This window comes from Palaemon carinicauda, chromosome 37 (genome assembly GCF_036898095.1).
Source record: "Palaemon carinicauda isolate YSFRI2023 chromosome 37, ASM3689809v2, whole genome shotgun sequence".
NCBI classification, from domain to species: Eukaryota; Metazoa; Arthropoda; class Malacostraca; order Decapoda; family Palaemonidae; genus Palaemon; species Palaemon carinicauda.
Genome location: NC_090761.1, coordinates 21,855,490 through 21,878,735, shown reverse-complemented (window position 1 = coordinate 21,878,735; position 23,246 = coordinate 21,855,490). Strand labels below are relative to the sequence as shown.

The window sequence follows — 23,246 nt, the reverse complement described above, 5'->3', positions numbered from 1 at the left end:
TCGTGCCCACGTTGCTGATCTGAAATCCATGTTGCTCTTTTTCTGTCCCTTAATGTTGCTCCCATATTTATTCTTTCCATTGCTCTTTGGGATGTATCTAGCTTATGTTCTAAAGCTTTAGTGAGGCTCCAAGTTTCTGATGCATAAGATAATACTGGTAGGCCCATATAGTTAAATACTTTAAATTTTTAGAGAAAGCGGCATTTTACTTCTCATAATCCCATTTCGTTCACCAAAGGCTCTCTATCCCATGCTTATCCCTGTTTTAATTTTGGTATCATGTCCTGGGGAAACACTTGCTGCCCTAAGTAAGTATCTGTAGAGGATCATCCATAACACTTATATGTTGTGTCCCTACATTTTCATAGAACGTTATCTTAGCTTTGCTCGTATTCATTTTCGGTATTACATTTCTGCTTACTTTATTCTAATCTTCTATCATTTTTTGTAATTCCTCCCATTATTCACTAAATAGAACTATACCATCTACAAATCTTAAGTTGTTAAGGTATTCCCCATTAATGTTAATTCCTATATATTTCCCATCTAAATGTTTGAAAACTACTACTTGGCCCACTGCAAATGATTTAGGAGAGATTGGGTTTCCCTGTCTAACTCTTTCTCAGTCCTAATTTTCTCACTACCTTTATATAGTTTTAGGATTGTTGTATTTCCCGTATAGATGTCTTCAAGTGCTCTAACATAAGATTCATCTATTCCTTGTCTTTGAAGGTCCTTCATTACTGCTGAAGTTTTGACAGAATCAAAAGCTTTCTCGTAGTCTGTAAATGCCATACATAGTTTTTTACTCTGTTGAATTTTCCATTAGCGGGTAAATTACACAGATATGGTCAATTGTTTAATACTCACTTCTAAGGCCTGTCTGTTCTCTTGGTTGATTAAAGTCTAACTGCCTTTCTATTCCGCCTAAAATTATCTTTGTAAATATTTATTTTTTTGAGTAAACTTATCGCCCAATTCTACAAGCAAATCTACTCTGTCATTCTCTGTGTGTGCTCCAAGTTTACCTACTGCTGATTCTCTTCTCTTATTTTGATCTACTTTAGCATTGAAATCGCACAAAACAAATGTATATCGAGTCTTAAGTTTTTTCATAGATATATCCTGATCATAAAAAGTTTCTATTCTTCTTCTGTATGGGTTGTTGCTGATGTATACGTTTTAATGATCTTTAGTTTATTATTCTGATTTATGCTCAAGTCTCTGCTAACAATTCTGCAATTATTCAAACACCGGTCAAGGTGAAGTTTTGCGAACAAACTCTTGGGACTGTTGTCGAGCGAGCAAGATTAAATATAGTGTATAAGGTATTTATTCTTCAGGTTAATCAATTGGAAAAAAACCGAATAAGCGAAAACAATCTTTCAGCAAATGTCAATAAATATAAATTGTATTGTTTTTGTATGCAAGAATGAAAAGTACAGTTGGAGGTAACTTGTATTACAGACTTATAGGACAATAAAAAAGACCCTTGGAACAACATATATCTTCTGAGAACGGTCCTTTGCAATAAGAAAAAAATATAGAAAAAAATAATGAGGATTTATTGGTGAGGTGTACGAAGGCCTACCTTGGTTACGTTCACACCATATATTTTTGTTTCTTTTTATAGAATTTTCTTTTTGATTAAATCCAACCCTAACATTTAAAAGTTAAAATTTAGTATTTGATCAATAATTGAATTTGAACAAAACCACCATTGAACTTTTGGCTCATAACAGGTCCGATGACGAAATAACCAGATATTACAGTGTCTGGCCCAAAAAAAAAAAAAAATTGAATTGTTTCACGAATTCCTATTATTTTAAACAAGATTTGTCATTAACTCTCCTCTCCTTTATTTCATAACTTTTAATAATTTTTAAATTACACAGAACTACACTTTCTTTATAATAAACCTACTGGCAATCAATTTTGGTACATATCGACAATTCCTTTAAAGTCCTATCTATAACAAACAAAAAGTAATTAAAACCTTGCTACTTTCAGTGAAAATCCTATGAAAGTTTTAAAGAAAACATCAAAATCGCCATAAGTTCTTTAAGCAGTTCGAGCAGTTATATGAAACCCACTTTCATGCAATTGATTGCAGTGCAATGGGTGAGACTTCTCCTTAGACCTGACGCTAGGTCGGTCGAATTTATTTTTATTTCAACTAAGTTCATTTAAGATGACTCAAAATTACTAATATTAGGTTATGGTTTTATGACATGATTTTTGTCACGGTGAAAAGTAACTCTCTCTCTCTCTCTCTCTCTCTCTCTCTCTCTCTCTCTCTCTCTCTCTCTCTCTCTCTCTCTCTCTCTCTCTCTCTCTCTCTAATACATACATATATATATATATATATATATATATTGTGATTGTGTATTTATATATATATATATATATATATATATATATATATATTGTGGGTGTGTATTTATATATATATATATATATATATATATATATATATATATATATACCTGTTTATAGTTATATGCATATACATAATAATATATATAAACACACATACATATGTATGTGTATATATATATATATATATATATATATATATACATATAGACATATATAATTACGTATGAATATAATTATATTCATATATGTATATATGATTATATCCATATATATATATACATATATATATATATATATATATATATAGATAGATAGATAGATAGATAGATATATATATATATATATATATATATATATATATATATATATATATATATATACTAGAATAATTCCTTACTTTAACAAGGAAATGCATGTTAACGAAAACCTTCTAATCGAGAAAATACTTTTGAATAATAATTCCTGTGAAGAATAAGTGAATAAATTTATGCAGTTTAACATCTTTTAATCTTTTCTGAAGTAAAAGATGGGAAAGTAAATTTTCGGCAAATAAAAGTGGGACTTATGGCCCCCCTACTCCTACGCCAATGCAAGTTCCTCCTTTTCTGTCTTGGTGTGATTCCCTTCATTACTCTTTTCATAGCTTTTTGGGTTATAACTAGGTTATGTTCTAAGGATTGAGTAAGGCCCCAAGTTTCAGATGCATAAGTTAGTGTTGGCACGACCATGTCCGTATATATTTTCCTTTTTAGAGAAAAGGGCATTTTATTTTTCATAATCTCATTTTGTTTTCCTAAAGCTCTCCATCCCACGCTTATTCTTTTAATTTCAGCCTCGTGTCCTAGGGGAACACTTACTGTCTGCCCCAAGTACATATATTCATCAACAATCTCGTCTACATATCTTATTTGTTGTGTCTCCGCATTTTATTGAGCATTATTTAGTTTTACTCATATTTATTTACAGTCTTACATTTCTATTATTCCTATTCAAATCTTCTATCATCTTTTCAAATTCCCGCTATGGATCACTGAATACAACTGTCTTTTGCAAAGCTTAAATATTTTCCTAATCTATTTTTTTTAACTTCTTCTAGGCATGCTGTGAATAATTTAGTAGAGATCGGGTCTCCCTGTCTGAATCCTTTCTCAATCAGAATTTTCACACTATATTCATGTAGTTTTAGGATTGCTGTAGGCCTTTTTCCTGTACAGATAACTTCAAGTGTTCTAACACCAGATTCATCTGTTCCTTGTCTTTGAAGGGCTTTTGTTAGTGCTAAGGTTTTGACAGAATTAAACGCTTTCGTGTAGTCTATAAAGTAATATAGTGTATAGTTTTCCTGTACACAGTTTGTATGAGTTGTTTTGCTTTGGTTACTGGAGATATTTGGCTCCGACATGTGATGGCCGTATAATTAAACAATAAACTCTGGTCTCTGGATAACTTAACTAAATTTCTTAGTATAGATAAGACAACAATTCCACACATCAAACAGTTAACATGAGATTGGAAGAGCTTTCGTTTTTCTATTTGTATGCATAACCTCTTCGGTAGATACTCTCACTCTCGGTAGCTTTATGGCATCTCTGCCTCTCGTTAAGAACGCATATTTAGCATAAATTACCGAAACGGGAAATTTTAACAACATGATTACTCCTTGTTGCCTTGCATCCACGATGAAGTTACAAGACGTTTGTCACAAAGCAACACTTATTATTATTATTATTATTATTATTAGTAGTAGTAGTAGTAGTAGTAGTAGTAGTAGTACCTAAGCTACAACCCTAGTTGGAAAGGCGAGATGCTATAAGCCCATGGGCTCCAACAGGGAAAAATATCCCAGTGAGGAAAGGAAATAAGTAAATAAATAAACGATATAAGAAGTAATGAACAATTAAAATGAAATATTTCAAAAACATTAACAACATTAAAACCGATATTATCAATGCTGAGATCCTGATGTTGAGGAGCCACGGTCCTTGACCTACTTACTATCACCTTTGTCTGAAGATGTTTTTTTTTTTTTTTTTTTTTTTCGAAGCTATACAGGCAAGTAGTAACTTACGTATGATCTACAGTATGGAAACATGGAAAATTATATCTATGCAACTATAGAATAGTAGGATCCAAATTATGGTACAATAGATGAATATTATCTACTTTTTGCAACTATAGACGATTCATCTACATGAGTATGTCTTACACTATACGACAGTAGGAGTATGATCAACATTTTTTTGCTATAGAAAATATGATCTACATTTTGTGCCATAGAAAATAGGATCTACATTTAGTGCTATAGCAAATATGATCTACATTTAGTGCTATAGAAAATATGATCTACATTTTGTGCTATAGAAAATATGATCTACATTTTGTGCTATAGAAAATATGATCTACATTTTGTGCTATAGAAAATATGATCTACATTTAGTGCTATAGAAAATATGATCTACATTTAGTGCTATAGAAAATATAATCTACATTTTGTGCTATAGAAAATATGATCTACATTTTGTGCTATAGAAAATATGATCTACATTTAGTGCTATAGAAAATATGATCTACATTTAGTGCTATAGAAAATATAATCTACATTTTGTGCTATAGAAAATATGATCTACATTTTGTGCTATAGAAAATATGATCTACATTTAGTGCTATAGAAAATATGATCTACATTTAGTGCTATAGAAAATATAATCTACATTTTGTGCTATAGAAAATATGATCTACATTTTGCAACTAATGTATAGATGACTACGATATACTGTATGTTATAAGACTACATTATAAGGCTATAGTATGCTACTATACGAGAGTATGATCGACATTACAGTAGAAGACAATGATTATATTTGTACCGCACGTGTCACACACGCTTGCACACTGTAACGGTATATAAATTATATATATATATATATATATATATATATATATATATATATTATATATATAATATTGTCATCGCTCTTCCCTCTCACTGGTAACCTGTTTATGCCTATATGTTCTTGAATGATTCTGATTAAATTTTTGTGCCGTTCTTGACTGGAACTGGTTTTATATATACTCATGCTCAGTCTAAATAAAGTTAGTTGCATTCTCTCGGATCACCACTGCTTCTCAGTCACTCCCAGCTCGTCATCCGCACACATTGTATGACTCTAATCTTAGTAGGTTGGCCAGGGCACCAGCCACTCGTTTAGATTATACCATTAGAGAGTTATGGTGTCTTTTGACTGGCCAGACAGCACTACATTGGATCCTTCTCTCTGGTTATGGTTCATTTTCCCTTTGCTTACACATACACCGAATAGTCTGGCCTATTTTTTCAGATTTTCCTCTATCCTTATACACCTGACAACACTTAAGATTACCAAATAATTCTTCTTCACCCAAGGGGTTAACTAGTGCATTGTACTTGTTCAGTGGCTACTTCCCTCTTGGGGAGGGTAGAAGAGACTCTTTAGCTATGGTAAGCAGCTCTTCTAGGAAAAAGACACTCCAAAATCAAACCATTGTTCTCTAGTCTTGGGTAGGGCCATAGCCTCTGTACCCAATGTCTTGGGTTAGAATTATCTTGCTTGAGGGTACACTCGGGCATACTATTCTATCTAATTTCTCTTCCTCTTGTTTTGTTGAAGTATTTATAGTTTATAGAGGAAATATTTGATTTAATGTTATTTATGTTTTTAAAATATTTGATTTTTCCTTGTTTCCTTTCCTTACTGGGCTATTTTCCCTGCTGGGTCCCCTGAGCTTATAGTATCTTGCTTTTCCAACTAGGGTTGTAGCTTAGCAATTAATAATAATATATATATATATATATATATGTATGTATGTATATACGTGTGTGTATGTGTTTGTGACACGTGATGAATATAAAATGTATTATAACCACGAAAGGAAAAATGAAAAGACTTGATTGGAGTTAATTCTTTCGTCCATTAGGGACATCAACAGACTCAGCAATGAGAATACAAAGACATCGTATTTATACAGGAGAAGGGGATCCAACACCTGTCAGTTTCTCAATAATTCCGGAAAAGTCAGATTTTAGGTAAAAGGATAATACTGGATTAACGAAAAACAGACCTGGGCTTAGATTCAAATTTCTACCTTTGGTCTGTTTTCCATTAATCCAGTATTATATGGTAATATTTATAGAAAACGAACCCCTGTACATACTTATAGAAAATGGCAATTTCATAGCTTACCATTAGAATTATCGAAGTTTATTATTATTATTATTATTATTATTATTATTATTATTATTACAAGGCATATTGCATTTATGTTTGGAAAGGCAGTGGTACAAGACTGCCCGAGGTTTCCAATAGGAAAAGCATCTTACCATTGAAAAGATATAATCAACGAGAGGGACACTCATTAGAGTGCAGACCTCCGCCGTGGCAGCTGATTTCTTGACCTTTTGATGGACCTTGACCTTGACCTTTGACCTTTATAAATTTGAACATCACCCATGGGTTGCGCCTGGACTAGGACTTCCCTGTTGGCTTATGCAAAAGTCAGTGCTTTATTTCTGTCTCTTGATATGGCCACTTATGTCATAGTGACACCAGTGACCCCTGTGACCTTGACCTTGGGGTGACCTTGACCAAAATTTAATCAGTTCTTCCATACACATTGGGGAACTACTTGGCCAAGTTTGAAGTGATTCCGTGTAGAAATGTGGCCTCTACGTTGTCCACAGACAGACAGACAAACAGAGAAACAAACAAACAAACAAACAAACCGAACCGAAAACATAACCTCCGCCGCTTGGCGGAGGTAATAAAAAATCATATAAAAAACAAAGTGGGATAAATCAGTAAGAAGGAAACTGTGAAACATCACTTATGTCTGCCTAGTTTTACGTATCGAAGTTCCTCATTTCAACGATATAATCAAGATCATTCCTCTACTTATATCTTCCCTTGAATCAAACTTTTACGATACTGTTTACTGTAGCCTTTGTAATGTTTAATGCAGTTTTATAATGTATCTAAACTAAGTTTGTAAGGCAAGGACGATCTTATGGAGGTAGACTACGTAACAACCCCCCCCCCCCCCCAGCCAGGTGTGTGTGTATCTGTTTGTGCGTGTGTGTGACAGAAATTATCTAAAGCTTGTAAATGTAAACACAGTGATATTAGTGTCCTAAAGACTGTGGCTGGATGAAAAAGTGCAAATGTATTAATTTCAGTATTGCATGAGTAATAATAGGTACACACAGATATATATATATATATATATATATATATATATATATATATATATATATATATATATATATATATATATATATATATATATATTATGTGTGTATTTGAAACTGATTTCTCCCCTATAAATAACGTTATTCGTGCTTTTTATCGTCTTACCAAAAGTTTCCCTTTTGCCAGAATCATATAGTCATATGTATGTATACATACGCATTTATGCGCTAACTGAAGCTCTGTATTATCCGACATATTAGAAAGAGTACTCGGATGCAACGTTAGATGTAACTGAACAAATACATTTGCAGAGGGAACAAAGATTACTGTATTCTTAGCGACAGGGTTAAAAATATGGGAGTTAAGGTACATGGCTGTCATCATACACACATCCCAAATGTATTCATTCTCAGATGCTTTAGATTCTTAAAAACAAATATTTAAGAAGTTAGATTGCTTGTCAACTCTGGCGACGACATCAAGTGCTAAAGAAAACTTATGTAAATAAGATTTAATGAGAATTGTATCATTTTAACAAAGTTGAATGGAAACTCAAAATATTTTATCCCGTACAGCATTATTATTATTATTATTTTAATTATTATTATTATTATTATTATCGCTAGCCAAGCTACAACCCTAGTTGGAAAAGCAAGATGCTATAAGCCCAAGGGTTCCAACAGGGAAAAATAGCCCAGTGAGGAAAGGAAATAAGGAAATAAATAAATGGTGAGAATAAATTAACAATATATCATTCTAAAAACAGTAACAGCGTCAAAACAGATATGTCCTATATAAACAATAAAAAGACTCGTGTCAGCCTGGTCAGCATAAAAACATTTGCTCCTACTTTGAACTTTTGAAGTTCTACTGATTCAACTACTCGATTAGCGTAGATGTCTGGGTGTTTGGGAGAGATTTCAATTACACCCCTTTCTGGATGGCAGGTGTCTGGGATCACCAAACTGATCAAATAGTTAGTTGAATATTTGACTGGTGTCACTCTCCCAGACACGTGTCGTGCAGAAAGGAATGAAATGGAAATCTCTTTCAAAACACCCGGGACCATGCACTCTAGTCCATTTCTTTTAGCGATGCATATTTGCACCGACTCGCGGCGGTGCCCTTTTAGCTCGGAAAAGTTTCCTGATCGCTGATTGGTTAGAATTATCTTGTCCAACCAATCAGCGATCCGGAAACTTTTCCGAGATAAAAGGGCACCGCCGCGAGTCGGTGCAATATGCTTGTCCAACTAATCAGCGATCCGGAAACTTTTCCGAGCTAAAAGGGCACCGCCGCGAGTCGGTGCAAATATGCATCGCTAAAAGAAATGGACTATAGTTTATAGTCGACGCTCATTATCCTGTAAATTGCGGCGCATAATTTCTGACTCATCATCACAAAGGCACTTAGGCCTATTTCTTCCATATATAACCAAAAGTGCCAAACCATTGGATGCCTTAATCTTCATTGTTATCCTTTTTAGACCATTTTTATAGTAGCTGTCCCTTATCCAGATTCCTTTACATATTTATCCCAAAATAGGATCATTGTTGGTTTTAGCCATGGAATCTTTTTATGTAATTCCAGGGATGTTTTTAATTAGTATTTTTCAATATACTGTTATCTTTATTGCAACCATTACAATTCGTTGTCTTTTAAGTAAGCCATGAATTATAAGTTTTTCTTCGTGGAAGTAGATTTCCTTGGTAGGTATGCTCTATCACATATTTACCGGGATTTCTAACGAGGTTTGTTGCTTAAACTTCAACATCAGCTATTAAATGGCGTTTTACAGCTCCTCTTAGTTAATGAAGGGTCATTAGATTCCCGTTTTACTGTATTCCCTGCTGTAATTGTTGCTAGTCGTGGTTCTGCAACGTTTCACTTATTTTGGTATGCGATCAGGCATCTCCTAATACACTTGTGAAGACAATTGTTCCTGTCGCGTTTCAGAACATGTAATGTCCAGATGGTGAACTTGTACTAAGAGGGAATGATTCAGGAAAACTACAGTTATGGTAAAAATTTATTTATTTACTAGAATATTTAATACTTTTTACAAATTCCATATATGAGGTAACAATTTAAAAAACGTAACAAGAACATTTTGTTAATGGGTAAACTCGGGTTTGTTAGTTAGCCCGCTAGTCTGTGTATCTTTTTAATAGACGTTACAAAAAGATACTCATGGGTTTCAATTAGATATTTGAGAGAGTGAGTGTAAATCAAGAAAGTCAGTTGGGTTTTGAAACTGGCCAAGAGGTAAATCATAGATGTTGCTGACGTGAGTAGGGATAGGCGTTGTCTGAGATATCCATATGTCTGTTATTTACTTGTATGTTTGTTGTACTTCAAATAATTGTGTTGAAATGTTTGTGTTGAGATTGTCATTAGTAAAGAGGAAATGCAAATTACTGGCCGGCAAAATGACTAAAATGCTTGGCTGTGGTTGTCTATTTACCATAGCTTCCGTGGCCAATGGCCCCAGTGTGCACAGGCCTGACAACACCATGGACAGATCCAACTCCATGAACTGGCCTCACTCCATGGACGGCTCCAACTCCTCCACTAACTCCTCCCAAACCACCAAAAGCTCCTCCTACTCCTCCATGAACTGGCCTCACTCCATGGACGGCTCCTACTCCACCACTAACTCCTCCTAAACCACCAAAAGCTCCTCCTACTCCTCCGTGAACTGAACCAACACCATGAACTGGTCTGACTCCACTGCAAGAAAAAGGCAAATCTTATTACTTGTTTACTATAGCAGTGTAAATTCCAAATCGTATATGGGTTATATCATTAGTTTCTTGGGAATTACAAAAGAGGACCAATTACTACAGAAAATAACGGGATTTCTGCTAGACTTAGACTTACCCAACTCCTACGCCACCATAGCTAGGGCGACGGTGAGGTTCAGGATTGGCAGCTACGCTGCATACCAAGGCGATGGCGACGATCTGAAGGAAATAGATGTAGTTTCAGTAAAATTTAATATGCTAAGGAAGACATTTCATAGGTAATTCTTGAAGAAAAAGGTGATTCATTATTATTTTGAGTATACCTATAAAATATGTTTCCAGGTGTGATGTCTCATTCTAGTATTGAAACAAATACAAATTTTGTTGGAAATTACTCTCGAACTGAATGAAAATGCATGACTATTGAGAACAATTTGCAGTAGCAGCTCAATTTTAGTAAGAGTCCGACTCCAGTGATATATCTATAGACAACTGATTTCACCAGCAAATATACTGTATGATTTCAAATGGCATTTCTTATGAGATAATCGTCAGAAAATCATCCACTTTAATAACAGATGAAATACATGGTCAAAATTAGTTACATTATTCCAGATATAAAAAATCTCCCATATATAAGAATGTCGGCATATATATATATATATATATATATATATATATATATATATATATATATATATACATATATATATATATATATATATATATATATATATATGTGTGTGTGTGTATATATATATATATATATATATATTTATATATACATATGTATATATATAATATATATTTATATATATATACATATATATATATATATATATATATATATGTATATATATATATATATATATATTTATATATACATATGTATATATATAATATATATTTATATATATATATATATATATATATATATATATATATATATATATATCGTCAGGCTAATCTCTCCGTGTCCCTTGGGTTAGAGGAGAGGGAGTAGTCATACCCTGATGAGAGCGGGGTGCGTATGTGTACATATCTAAATATTTTACCATCATTTTTGACGGGTCGCATACACAAGCCTTTTAATAAAGGCGATCCTTACCAGTACGGAGGCACGCATTGTGATGTTGAGATTAGAACGGGTGAATGGATCTTTTTCTTAACTTGGTGTGAGTTCTTGTTGTCGAATTCAGCTTCTTGCTGGCTTATATATACGAGCAACCGCGCGCATTTCTTGCTTTGTCCGGGCCATTTTCGGTGACGTCACACGCTTTCCCCGAACAGGTTAGACTTGGCCTTCGAGGAAACTCTTCTTTTTCACTGTTGATAAATTAATTAGCCATTGAGAGGACATCCTTAGATTTTTTTTTCAAGTTACTCTCATATAGACGTTTCATTTTACATTACAGTAGAATTCGATAATAAATGATAATGTTAATAAAAAAGATAAATAATTCACTGTTGATAAATTCATTAGCTATTGAGAACAACTTCTGAAGTCTTTCTTCAAGTTACTCTCATATAAACCTTCAATTTTACATTACATTAGAGTTCAATATTAAACGATAATGTTAATTAATAAATAAGGTAAAGTTTCCTAGTACCCTGACACACGTAGCAATAACCGCAAAGTTGCCAGTTGCAAGAAGGGAATTTCCAGTATTATTAGTTTCATAATCCCTCTGTTTTTTGTTACGCTCTCTCTCTCTCTCTCTCTCTCTCTCTCTCTCTCTCTCTCTCTCTCTCTCTCTCTCTCTCTCTCTTTCTTAGTATAGTTATTTCATACAGAACCAGGTGTGAAATACCCAGGCCTTGTGAAATCATAACTGATTGGAAAAAGTTCCGTCGTTGTTCTTGTGGAAATGTCAATGGGGTATTTCATACATGCAATCACATTGACGTTAATTTTATCGGTAATATTGGGAGGGTAGTTGATAACTTCACGTATTAATACCTCTGCCAACGAAGTCGGGAGGAGGTTATGTTTACGTCCTTTATTGTTTATTTGTCCGTTTGTTTGTGAAAACTTCCTGTCCACAGTTTTACTCAGAGAATAGTGGAACATTCGGGGATTAATTTTTATGTCGAGATGTGGAAGTGATTCAATTTCGAAAGTCCTAGGTCAAAGGTCAAGGGCAAGATCGAGCAAAAGGTCGACCGAACAAACCCTAACCTTAACCCTAAGTTCACACATGTTTATCACACAGACTTCAAATATGCCTACGGTCTAAATTGACTCTGGGAAAGGCAAGCTGGTTTCGAGAAATAAGCTGCGTGGCGGAGGTTAGGACTCTTGTATTTTTCTAGTTATTGGTATAACTCTAATCCTCAGTGGGTGCTTTATTATTATTGTCCATATTTCTAAACATTTGCTTTAACTTACATTTCTCTTCCTCCCGATTTTGATCGTAAAAGATTTCGACGGCTTCAAAGGTAAAACATAGAACTTAGTATTGGCTCAATACTAAACAGGACTCTAGAAGTTTTATTCCAGCTGTGACCTAGCTGTGGGATAATCCTCCTAATCGGGTTGTTGAATCGGTAGAATTTCAAAAGTTTGAACTTGCAGCAAATGTTTTTATGTTGAACGGGCTGACATAAGTCCTTATAGTTAATATATGAAAGATCTGTTTTAATGTTATTACTGTTTTGAAGATAGTTTATTTTAATTGTTCATTACTAATTTATATCGTTTATTGATTTCCTTATTTACTTTCCTCACTGGGCTATTTTTTCCTGTTGGAGCGCTTGGGCTTAGAGCATCTTGCTTTTCCAACTAGGGTTGTAGCTTAGCTAATAATAATAATAATAATAATAATAATAATAACTCAAACCCTGGGAAGAACTTGATTGAGTAAACCAAAGTGCCAAAGCTCCCTCTCTCCCTTCTACCTTGGTCCATAAAACTGGATAAATTGCTTTAGTATTTATTGTCTATCTAACACGAGACTAAATTAGTGAACTGCGATTGGGAGCTTCAATTGTCTTTAAGACTGTTATTCGGAAAGAATATTCTATTGCAACCGAGGTTTATCTTCCGGATTCTTGTAAACATCTTCAGAAGATGTGTGATGTTATCTAAACTATTTCACAAAGTCTTAAATATTCACTATGTTGTTATAACGCCAGAATTAATGTGTGGTTCTATTGTTATTATTCATACTTTTGATATCTTGGACTTCGACCCTCAATATCTACAAGAGTCTACAACCCTCAATAACTACAACAGTCTACAATCTTCAATAACTATAACTGCCTACAATCCTCAATAACTGCAACAGTCTACAACAACCCTCAATAACTACAACAGTCTACAACCCACTATAGCTACCACAGTTTACAACCCTCAATAACGGCAACTGTCTACAATCCTCAATAACTATAACTGCCTACAATCCTCAATAACTGCAACTGTCTACAACCCTCAATAACTGCAACTGTCTACAACCCTCAATAATTACAACAGTCTACAACCCTCAATAACTACAACAGTCTGCATTGTCTGCTGTATGATCGAGTTCCGGTGAACCTTTGTCAGTTTTCTGTGTTCGAGATGTTTATTTTTATTTGTAATTACCTCCGCCAACGAAGTTGGGAGGAGGCTATGTTTTTGCCCCTGTTTGTCTGTTGGTTTGTGAACAACTTCCGGGACATAATTTCGCTCAGAGAAGTGAAACTTTCATGGATTAATTGTTATAGTGAGACGTGGAAGTGATTCAATTTTGAAAGTCATAGGTCAAAGGCCAAGGTCAAGGTCGAGAAAAATGTCGACTAAATTAACCCTAAACAAGCTGGTTTCGAGAAAAAGCTGCCGTGGTGGAGGTCTGCACTTTCAGAATACTTTTCTAGTTTATTATTGAAATCAAAACTTTGTCTTCTACTTTACCTCCGTCCTTATTTCCCGGTATTATTATTATTATTATTATTATTATTATTATTATTATTGATTGCTAAGCTACAACCTTAGTTGGAAAAGCAGAATGGGGCCCAGGGGCTCGAACAGGGAAAATAGTCCAGTGAGGAAAGGAAACAAGGAAAAAAGAAATATTTTGCTGTCCAACCTCTTTAAATATTGCTTCTCAAAGTGAAAATAAAGAGTTTCCCTCCAGTTGCACCTTGGTATTGAATGTGCTCCCGGCCCCAGCGTCTGGCTATGTTGCCCAATCCCATAAATCAAATTAAATTAAACCAGAATCATAGTACTGTAATTCTCTAATAACTTAACTGGTAAAGTTGTTCAAAGAGAGAATGTAGTTATGATCATTATTAATGTTATCGTCTTATTATTATTATTATTATTATTATTATTATTATTATTTATGTTAGTATTATTGTTGTTATTATTTATATTATTATTATTTATTGTTATTATTATTATTATTATTATTATTATTATTTATTATTATTATTATTATTATTATTATTATTATTATTATTATTATTATTATACGTATTAACTATACGTAATAACTATTGTATGAGCCAGAGAAGTCTTTTATACAATACGATTTGTATAGGTAGAAATCAAAATACGATATTTAGTTCTCTACAGCAGATAAAAAGTAGTCAATTTTTTCTTTTTCTTCCCACGTACAGCATGTAGTCGAATTTCTAGAGATAGAAATTCAGTATTTTTTCGAAAGTTTCATAGGAAAACAATCAAGCTCAGAGCATTATCATCATCTCTATTTAAATACACGACCTTTTAACTTATCTCACATCTTAATAATGTGAACAATGGATGTATTTAAATGAGGACAAATGACTTGTCTACCCTGGATTACATATACATAATTTTGTGAGCGTTCCTTTACTGATATGTTGCCTTACTTGATAAAACCCATGTTCTCATGATCATGAAATAGCTCAAATACAGAGGAGGCACTTTGTCTCTTGTTTGAGGGTACACTCCTGCACACTATTCTATCTCATTTCTGTTCCTCCTGTTTTTTTTTTCTTTTTTTTTAATAGTTCATATATGAAAGATTTATTTTAGTTGTTCGTTACTTCTCTTGGTTATTTATTTCCTTGTTTCCTTTCCTCATTGGGCTATTTTTCCCTGTTGGAGCCCTTGGTCTTGTAGCATCCTGCTCTTCCAACTAGGATTGTAGCCTGGCTAATAATAATAATAATAATAATAATAATAATAATAATAATAATGATAATGATAATAATAACAATAATAATAATAATGATAATGATAATAATGATAATAGTTAATAATTACTAATAATAATAATAATAATAATACAGACGAACATTCAGATTTGAATTATGAAATTCTTAGGTTATTTGTCTTGACGCTGAAACCTCTGAAGATGTGAAGGAAGGATTGTACCCGGATGTTTATATTTATCTCCCCTTTTTCCGGTTATCTTCAGTCTCTGCATCATACTGTGTGAGCGACTGTGGTTTCTTTCCTTGAAGCCTTTAATCTTTCTGAATCAAAGTACGAAAATGCTAATCATTTACGGTATATTTTTCTTCCATTGACTCATAAAATGTAACTCGAGTAATATCCGGTGATAATTTGGCATTACGCATGATAATAATAATAGAATTATTGTAGAAATCAAGAGAGATAAGATTACCAATATAATGTGATAATGTTCAGACATGTAAAGTAATTCTTACACATTTTGATTAGCAGAGAGCTTTAGTTAAGCAATGTTAAATAGCCCAGCGGCATAGTAAGAAATATGAAACCAATTGTTCAAATTGTTCTAAAAGCACCAAAATTGGCACACATGTGGATTAATACATTCTGAACAATTTTGGATATGGAGGCATTCAAGATTCTCCCCGTAGCACATTTGGCGGCCATTTTTCAAAATGGCCGCTATTTACCGTTAGCGTCATTGAATATGTACCATAATTTGTCTTTTTGTGGATGCTAAAGGTGATAAGTGTGCTAGAGGTGATAAGTATTGTACAATTACACATACTTCTGTGCTTACCAAATAATTTGGCTACCATTTCACAAGAAAATGAATTTTACTTTGCAGCGGCAGCGTTGGTGGCAGTGACGGCGGCTGCAGTAATAGTATAGTGTTGATAGTCATGGTGCTTGTAGTAGTAACTTGTGGTAACATGGTGGTGTTTTGTGTCTTTGCAGGTGAGGCAGCAGCAGCACCACCTGACATCAGAGACGCGTTGTTCCAGACTGCAGCCATGGCAAAGAAGTTCCAACTGGTCGATACTTTTGAGCAACGTACTCCCACAACACCTCCTGAGACAAACTGGAAGCTGTGTCTTGTATGTCAAGAGGAGACAACAGAGTCACTTGTCTGCCCAGTACTGTCTAAACGCCGAGACCCTGGGAGTGGATACACGACAATGGCTGCAAACTTGGTCAAATTTGATGAACTCGGAGAACTGCCAAGAACTGTTCAGTTACAGAGACTAGATGAAGGACAAGGTGTTGAGGCGACAATGGTTGCCCACCAGGCCAAGTGGCATAAAACATGTATGCTCAAATACAATAACACAATGCTACGAAGAGCAGAGAAGAGACGCATCGCAAGCAGCTCAGCATTTGATAGTACTGACAATGTCCAGGCCAAGCGCGCCAGAACACACTCTTCAGAAGCCACTACCAGCGGCACCTCCTGCTTTTTCTGTGGAAAGTCTGGCACAGAGACCCTACATGAAGTAACAACCTTCCAGGTGGACACACGCGTACGGAAGTGTGCAGCGCAAGTTGGGGACAATGAACTCATAGCCAGGCTCAGCATGGGTGATATGGTGGCTCTGGAGGCCAAGTACCATTCCAAGTGTTTGTTGGCTCTTTACTATCGTGCAAAGACCACTGTAGAAGCCGAGCAGAAAACTGACCATGAAGGTGTAATGTCAAGAATCGTACTGGCTGAACTGGTCCTGTATATCGAGGAAACCCACCTAGAAGAGGGCACCACCCCAGTCTTCAGACTCGCAGAACTTGTAAAGCTATACACAACAAGAATGGAACAGCTCGGGGTTGTTTTGTGCCAGAAAGTTAATAGCACAAGGCTGAAAGAGCGCCTGTTAGCCCAGATACCAGGCCTGAGATCCCACAGCAAAGGCCGAGATGTTTTACTAGCGTTTGATGAAGACATTGGTGAAGCGCTAGGCAAAGCCTGCGAGCAAGACTGTGACACTGAGGCAGTTCACCTTGCGCGTGCTGCACAGATAGTTCGTCGATATATGTTTGAAGACACTTACCAATTCCGTGGATCATTCCCGGGCGGCTGTCAGGAGGACTCTGTGCCAAACGTACTAGTTGCAATGGTAAATATGGTGCTGGATGGCCCCACCATCAAGAATCAAAGCCATTCCTCTTCAACACAAGCAGCTCTTTCCATTGCGCAGCTTCTCAAGTTCAACAGTGTCAAGCAAAGTCGGAAGCAGGGAGCAACCAAGACACAGGAGCCTCCAGCTGTCAGACACAGTACGTCTCAAGAAACTCCTCTTCCAACCTATGTTGGGCTGATGCTGTATGCTGAAACACGCAAGAGAGGACTTGTGGACAAGCTCTTCTCTCTGGGCCTAAGCATCTCATATGACAGAGTCCTACGTCTTTCTGCCCAGATGGGAAACAGCGTGTGTCAGCTGTACCGCATAGAGGAAGTGGTCTGCCCGCCTACCCTGCGTAGCAATGTGTTCACAACTGCGGCTGTGGACAACATTGACCACAACCCAAGTGCCACCACAGCCAAGAATTCATTCCATGGAACAGGAATCTCGCTTTTTCAACACCCAACGTGTGCAGATGAGGGAGTGGATCGTAGCATTGCTCTCACTGGGCGTGATACTGGATCAAAGACGGTTGAGCCTCTACCAGAATATTACACGGATGTACGTCCTGTTGCTTCTTCTGTCAAAGGGCAAATAATCCCAGCTACTTCTGTGACCTCTCTTAGACGCCACAACTGTGAGCAGCACATAGAAGATGAGTATATGTGGCTGGAGAACATGAGAAGTGTTCTCAAAGATGATGTTGAGGCCTGTGAAAACACATCATGGGCTGCATACCATGCAAGGCACCAAGATCCAAAGCAACCAGTCATCACACCAACGTCCCTGCTTCCCTTGTTCCAGGAGAGTGCTCACACTGTGGCAATGATCAGACACTCTATTGATGTAGTCAGGAGTGCAGTTAAACATCTCAACCCAGGCCAAACTCCAGTTCTGACTTGCGACCAGCCTCTATTCACTCTAGCAAAACAGATCCAGTGGAAGTGGCCAAACACATATGGAGAAGACCAACTGGTGGTGATGTTTGGGGGGTTGCATATTGAGATGACGGCACTGAAGACCCTGGGTGACTGGTTGCAGGGAAGTGGGTGGACCCAAGCACTGGTACAAGCAGAGATCACAACTGAAGGAATAGCAGACTCATTTCTTCGAGCAGCTCACGTCACACGCACCAGAAGAGCACACCAATTCACAGCGGCTGCGTTGTATAATCTCCAACGGCGTGCCTATGACAAGTACAGCACCACCAATACAGAAGATGATGAGCACCCTGAAAGCTTCGAAGACTGGTGCAGTCAGAGAGAACAGAGTTATCCGCAGTTTCAGTACTGGTCAACAGTCTTGGCACTGGAGCTGTCCACTCTGATCTATGTGCGATCTCTGAGAGAAGCCAATTTTAGCATGTACGTGGATGCTCTGACAGAACTGGCTCCGTGGTTCTTCGCACTAGACCACACGAACTATGCCCGACGGATACCAGTGCATCTACGGGACATGGCAGAACTGGCAAACAAACATCCAGACGTCTTCACAGAGTTTAGCAAGGGACACTTCACAGTCCAGAAGACCAAGAGGATCTTTTCAGCAATCCCTCTTGACCAAGGACATGAGCAGAACAACGCGTATGTCAAGGGTGATGGAGGAGCCATCGGTCTCACAGACAATCCAACTGCACTGAGGCGCTGGATGGTTGCCGGACCGGAGGTTGCTAGAGTGATTGTGGAATTTGACGACTTCAATCTGCATCCACACGATCAAGAGGAGACACGTCACCACGAAGAGACACCAAGTGTGCAGAACACTTTTGCCAGAGATGTGCGCTCACTCGTGGCCGTCATTGAAGAGCTGGGCAACCCTTTCGAGGAGGACAGTCAGGACTTGCTGGTGCTCGACACAAAGGAGATCGCAGACCCTGCAGTCATAGAAACAGTCCGTAACGCCAAGCAGATTGGCCAAGACCAGTTTGAAGCATTCTCAAAGGAATGCATCGTGGACAGAACCAAGTCCATTGAGGTGGCAATCCACCGGAACAAGCTACCACTGTTTGCGACCAAGAGAGGACCCAATATACCCAAAGGAAAAGAACAGGTCAAATCTCTGAAGAATGATGTTGCGCTCTTCGCACGATTATATATCGGCTGCCAGACCCGTGATGGGAATCTAGAAGAGTTCTTCAGGCATGAAAATCAGCAATGCCCTCCAGCTTTATCTGACGGAGGGAGACTGTACCTAGGGAGCAAGAGTGACTTGCTGGTGTGCCTTGAAGGCCATGCTGAGCCTCAGTTTGAAGCTCCTACTGTCACTGCTGTTGTCCTCGATGGAGCAGTAATCGTACAGATGTTGAAGCCGGGTACTGCCAACACGTTCGAGGAATATGCACAGCAAGTGTTCATCCCATACGTTGTACAACGTTTCCAACATGTATCACGTCTTGACCTTGTGTGGGACAGCTACAGAGCAGATTCCCTGAAGGCATCAACCAGAGAACAGCGTGGAAAGGGAGTACGTCGGCGTGTTGTCGACTCAGCAGTCATACCAGGAAATTGGCAAAGTTTCCTGCGAGTTGATAGCAACAAAGTGGAGCTCTTCAGCTACCTCTCCACCATGCTTGCAGAGTCCTTTCAAGAAGAAGGCAAGGAACTGGTCGTCACTGATGGGGAGCAGGTGATCTGTGTTCCACAGCAAGAGGATGTCAACTCACTCGCACCATGCAACCAAGAAGAGGCAGACACCCGCATGATGCTACATGTAGCACATGCTGCACAACATGGTCACCACCAGATACAGGTTCGAACAGTAGACAGTGACGTCGTGGTCCTAGCAGTGATGGTAGTCCAGAAACTACCAGCTGGAGACGAACTCTGGGTAGCCTTTGGGACAGGCAAGAACTACCGCTACATTGCAGCCCATGAAATAGCTTCCTCCCTTGGTCCAGAGAAGGCATGTGCTCTTCCAATGTTTCATGCCATCACAGGGTGTGATACTGTGTCAGCCTTCGTCGGACATGGGAAGAAATCTGCCTGGGCAACATGGAACACGCTGCCAGAACTCACTGATGCCCTGCTGAGTCTGGCAAATGCACCCACAAGCATCCAAGAGGATACAATGCATGTCATCGAGAGGTTTGTCATACTCCTGTATGACCGCACAAGCAAATGCAAGGACGTCAACAAGGCGAGAAAGCAGCTCTTTGCAAAGACGAACTCTGTTCAGAACATCCCGCCAACCTACGCTGCTCTGGAGCAGCATGTGAAGAGATCTGCCCTTCAGGGTGGTCATGTCTGGGGCCAGGCATTGGTACCAACGCCCGTGCTCCCTCCACCAACAGACTGGGGCTGGCATCGGAGTGATGATGGGCTCTACACACCACTCTGGACCACACTCCCTGAGGCATCCAAGGCCTGCTATGAGCTGGTGTCTTGCGGATGCAAGAAAGGCTGCAAAAACCGCTGCAAGTGCAAGAACGCTTCACTGCAATGCACTGGTCTATGTTTCTGTGAAGGCGAATGCCAGTAGATTGGGACAGAAAACTTGCTAACCAACATTATGATCTGTAGACATTCATAATTCTGGTGACCAGATTTGAAAAGTTCGGAATCATAATTAACATAGTGTGGCAAAATCTACGTTATTGTATTACATGTATGTACTGCAGGATTACACAAGTACTGTGCCTAGAGACTGGGCTTTTGGTCGACTATATAACTACAATCTGACCATACTGTAAACTTCCCGTACTCTGTGTATTATTTTGACTAGCAATTTGAAATAAAAAAGCAACTTGAGCAATTAAAGTGTGTTCCTGAAATCAGGTACTGGTTATTAGAGGTATTATGTCATTGAGTATTGAAATCTTCATCAAATGTCCACTTTTTCCACAAAATGGCGGCCAGTTTGGGGGCCATTTTTGAGAAGATTCATCTAAATATCTGTTAAACATTTATTGATGTTAATTCTGATGTAAAAAAAGGGAATTTTGGCCCATCTAGCACCAAACTAACGACACATAATGAAGTCTATGTAATGACGCTAATGTTAAATGGCGGCCATTTTGAACAATGGCCGCCATATCTTCCTAAGGGCTAATCTTGAATGCCTCCATATCCAAAAATGTTTAGAATATATTAATCTACATGTGTGCCAATTTTGGTGCTTTTAGACCAATTTGAACAATTGGTCTGCTATGCCGCTGTACTAAAACTATTTTTTCGTGAATAGCAATTGGTAGATAAATAAATGTTGATGAAATCAATTATATAATTTTAAAAAGGACGAATTTCTTGAAAAGGAGTTCCGTAGAAGTTAAGCATATTGATCTAGACACGCACTGCGTTGCCCAATGCAATGTTTTCCTAATGTCACGGAAAAACCTACCAAAGGCAACATGAGTTCGCTTTTTTTTCATGTTTTTTTTTTTCTTCTTTTTTCACGTCTTGCACGGCGTCAAAATCCAGCGGCATTTTATGAACCCGGTCCCCACGTCTTCTTCAATTAGAGATACGATACATCTCGTTAAATATCATTCGGAGGTTACCATCGTATTGTAATATTTCGCCTCTTTTTCAAAGGCCAATTAAAGGTAGGCCAGTTTGAAAAGTCATTTTCGAATATTTTTTCGTCCTTATGTCGCTTCCTTATGTTGAATGCACTTTACCATTTGTACTGGCTGATGAACGACTGGCCGGGATTTTCATTCGTATAGTTTTTTCTTTGTTTTTACGAAGTAAGTTTTTTTATACGTAATTCTAAGATATGTCTGAAAATGCCAAGGTCATTGTTTCAAAAATCATAAACAGGATAAGGAAGATTAGTAAGCTGCAACCAAAACTGGAAAATTGTTGTTTCACCTTAAATGAAATAGCTACAGACCAATTGGTCCAAGCAGGTCTTCTTGGAGAAGGACATTCCAAAATCAAACCATTGTTCTCTAGTCTTGGGTAGACTCATACCCTCTGTACCATGGTCTTCCACTGTCTAGGCCTAGGGTGAGAGTTCTCTTGGTTGAGGATACACTCGGGCACACTATTCTATCGAATTTCTTTTCCTCTTGTTTTGTTAAAGTTTTTATAGTTTATATAGGAGATATTTATTTTAACGTTACTGTTCTTAAAACATTTTATTTTTCCTTGTTTCCTTTCCTCTTTGGGCGATTTTCCCTGTTGGAGCCCTTGGCCTTATAGCATTCTGCTTTTCCAACTATGGTTGTAGCTTAGCAAGTAACAACAACAACAACTGTCCATGCTAATTGATATTTGGAATCCAATAGATTTGCTTCTCCATGCTAGGTGTTTAAATTTTTCAAAAGAACCAATCTTTCTGAATTATCCAACCAAACTGACGAAGGCATCTCTAAATAATTTCAAACTATAGACTGATTTCTTTGATCTTGTAAAAGCCTCTGATACTTCTTGCAAAAGTGGCATAATCAAGGAGCTATACACAATGGGTGATTATTGAAACAGGATTGGATTCATCAATTATTTTGCATCACACAGATTAGATACTGCATTATAATTGTTCAGTGGCTTCTTTCCTTCTGATAATGGTAGAAGAGACTCTTTAGCTATGGTAAGCAGCTCTTCTAGGACAAAGGTAACTCCAAAATCAAACCATTGTTCTCTAGTCTTGGGTAGTGTCATAGTTTCTGCACCATGGCCTTCCA

General features: G+C 37.2%; 1 protein-coding gene across 1 annotated transcript; it reads right to left on the bottom strand.

Annotated features, from left to right (window-relative positions):
- Positions 1–9,648: 9,648 nt before the first annotated feature.
- Positions 9,649–11,535, bottom strand: LOC137629010 (uncharacterized). The gene is made up of 3 exons (XM_068360261.1): positions 11,454–11,535; positions 10,482–10,564; positions 9,649–10,331 (listed from the first exon to the last, which is right to left on the bottom strand). The coding sequence occupies exons 1-3, from the start codon at positions 11,469–11,471 to the stop codon at positions 10,058–10,060; spliced, it is 375 nt and encodes a 124-aa protein (XP_068216362.1). The 5' UTR covers positions 11,472–11,535; the 3' UTR covers positions 9,649–10,057.
- Between the last annotated feature and the right edge of the window lie 11,711 nt (positions 11,536–23,246).

What these genes read in the sequence shown, in the direction of transcription:
- LOC137629010 (XM_068360261.1), bottom strand. An exon ending in TATGGTGGCGTAGGAGTTGG is followed by an intron (nt 10,332 to 10,481) that starts GTAAGTCTAAGT and finishes TTTTTCTTGCAG; the next exon opens with TGGAGTCAGACCAGTTCATG.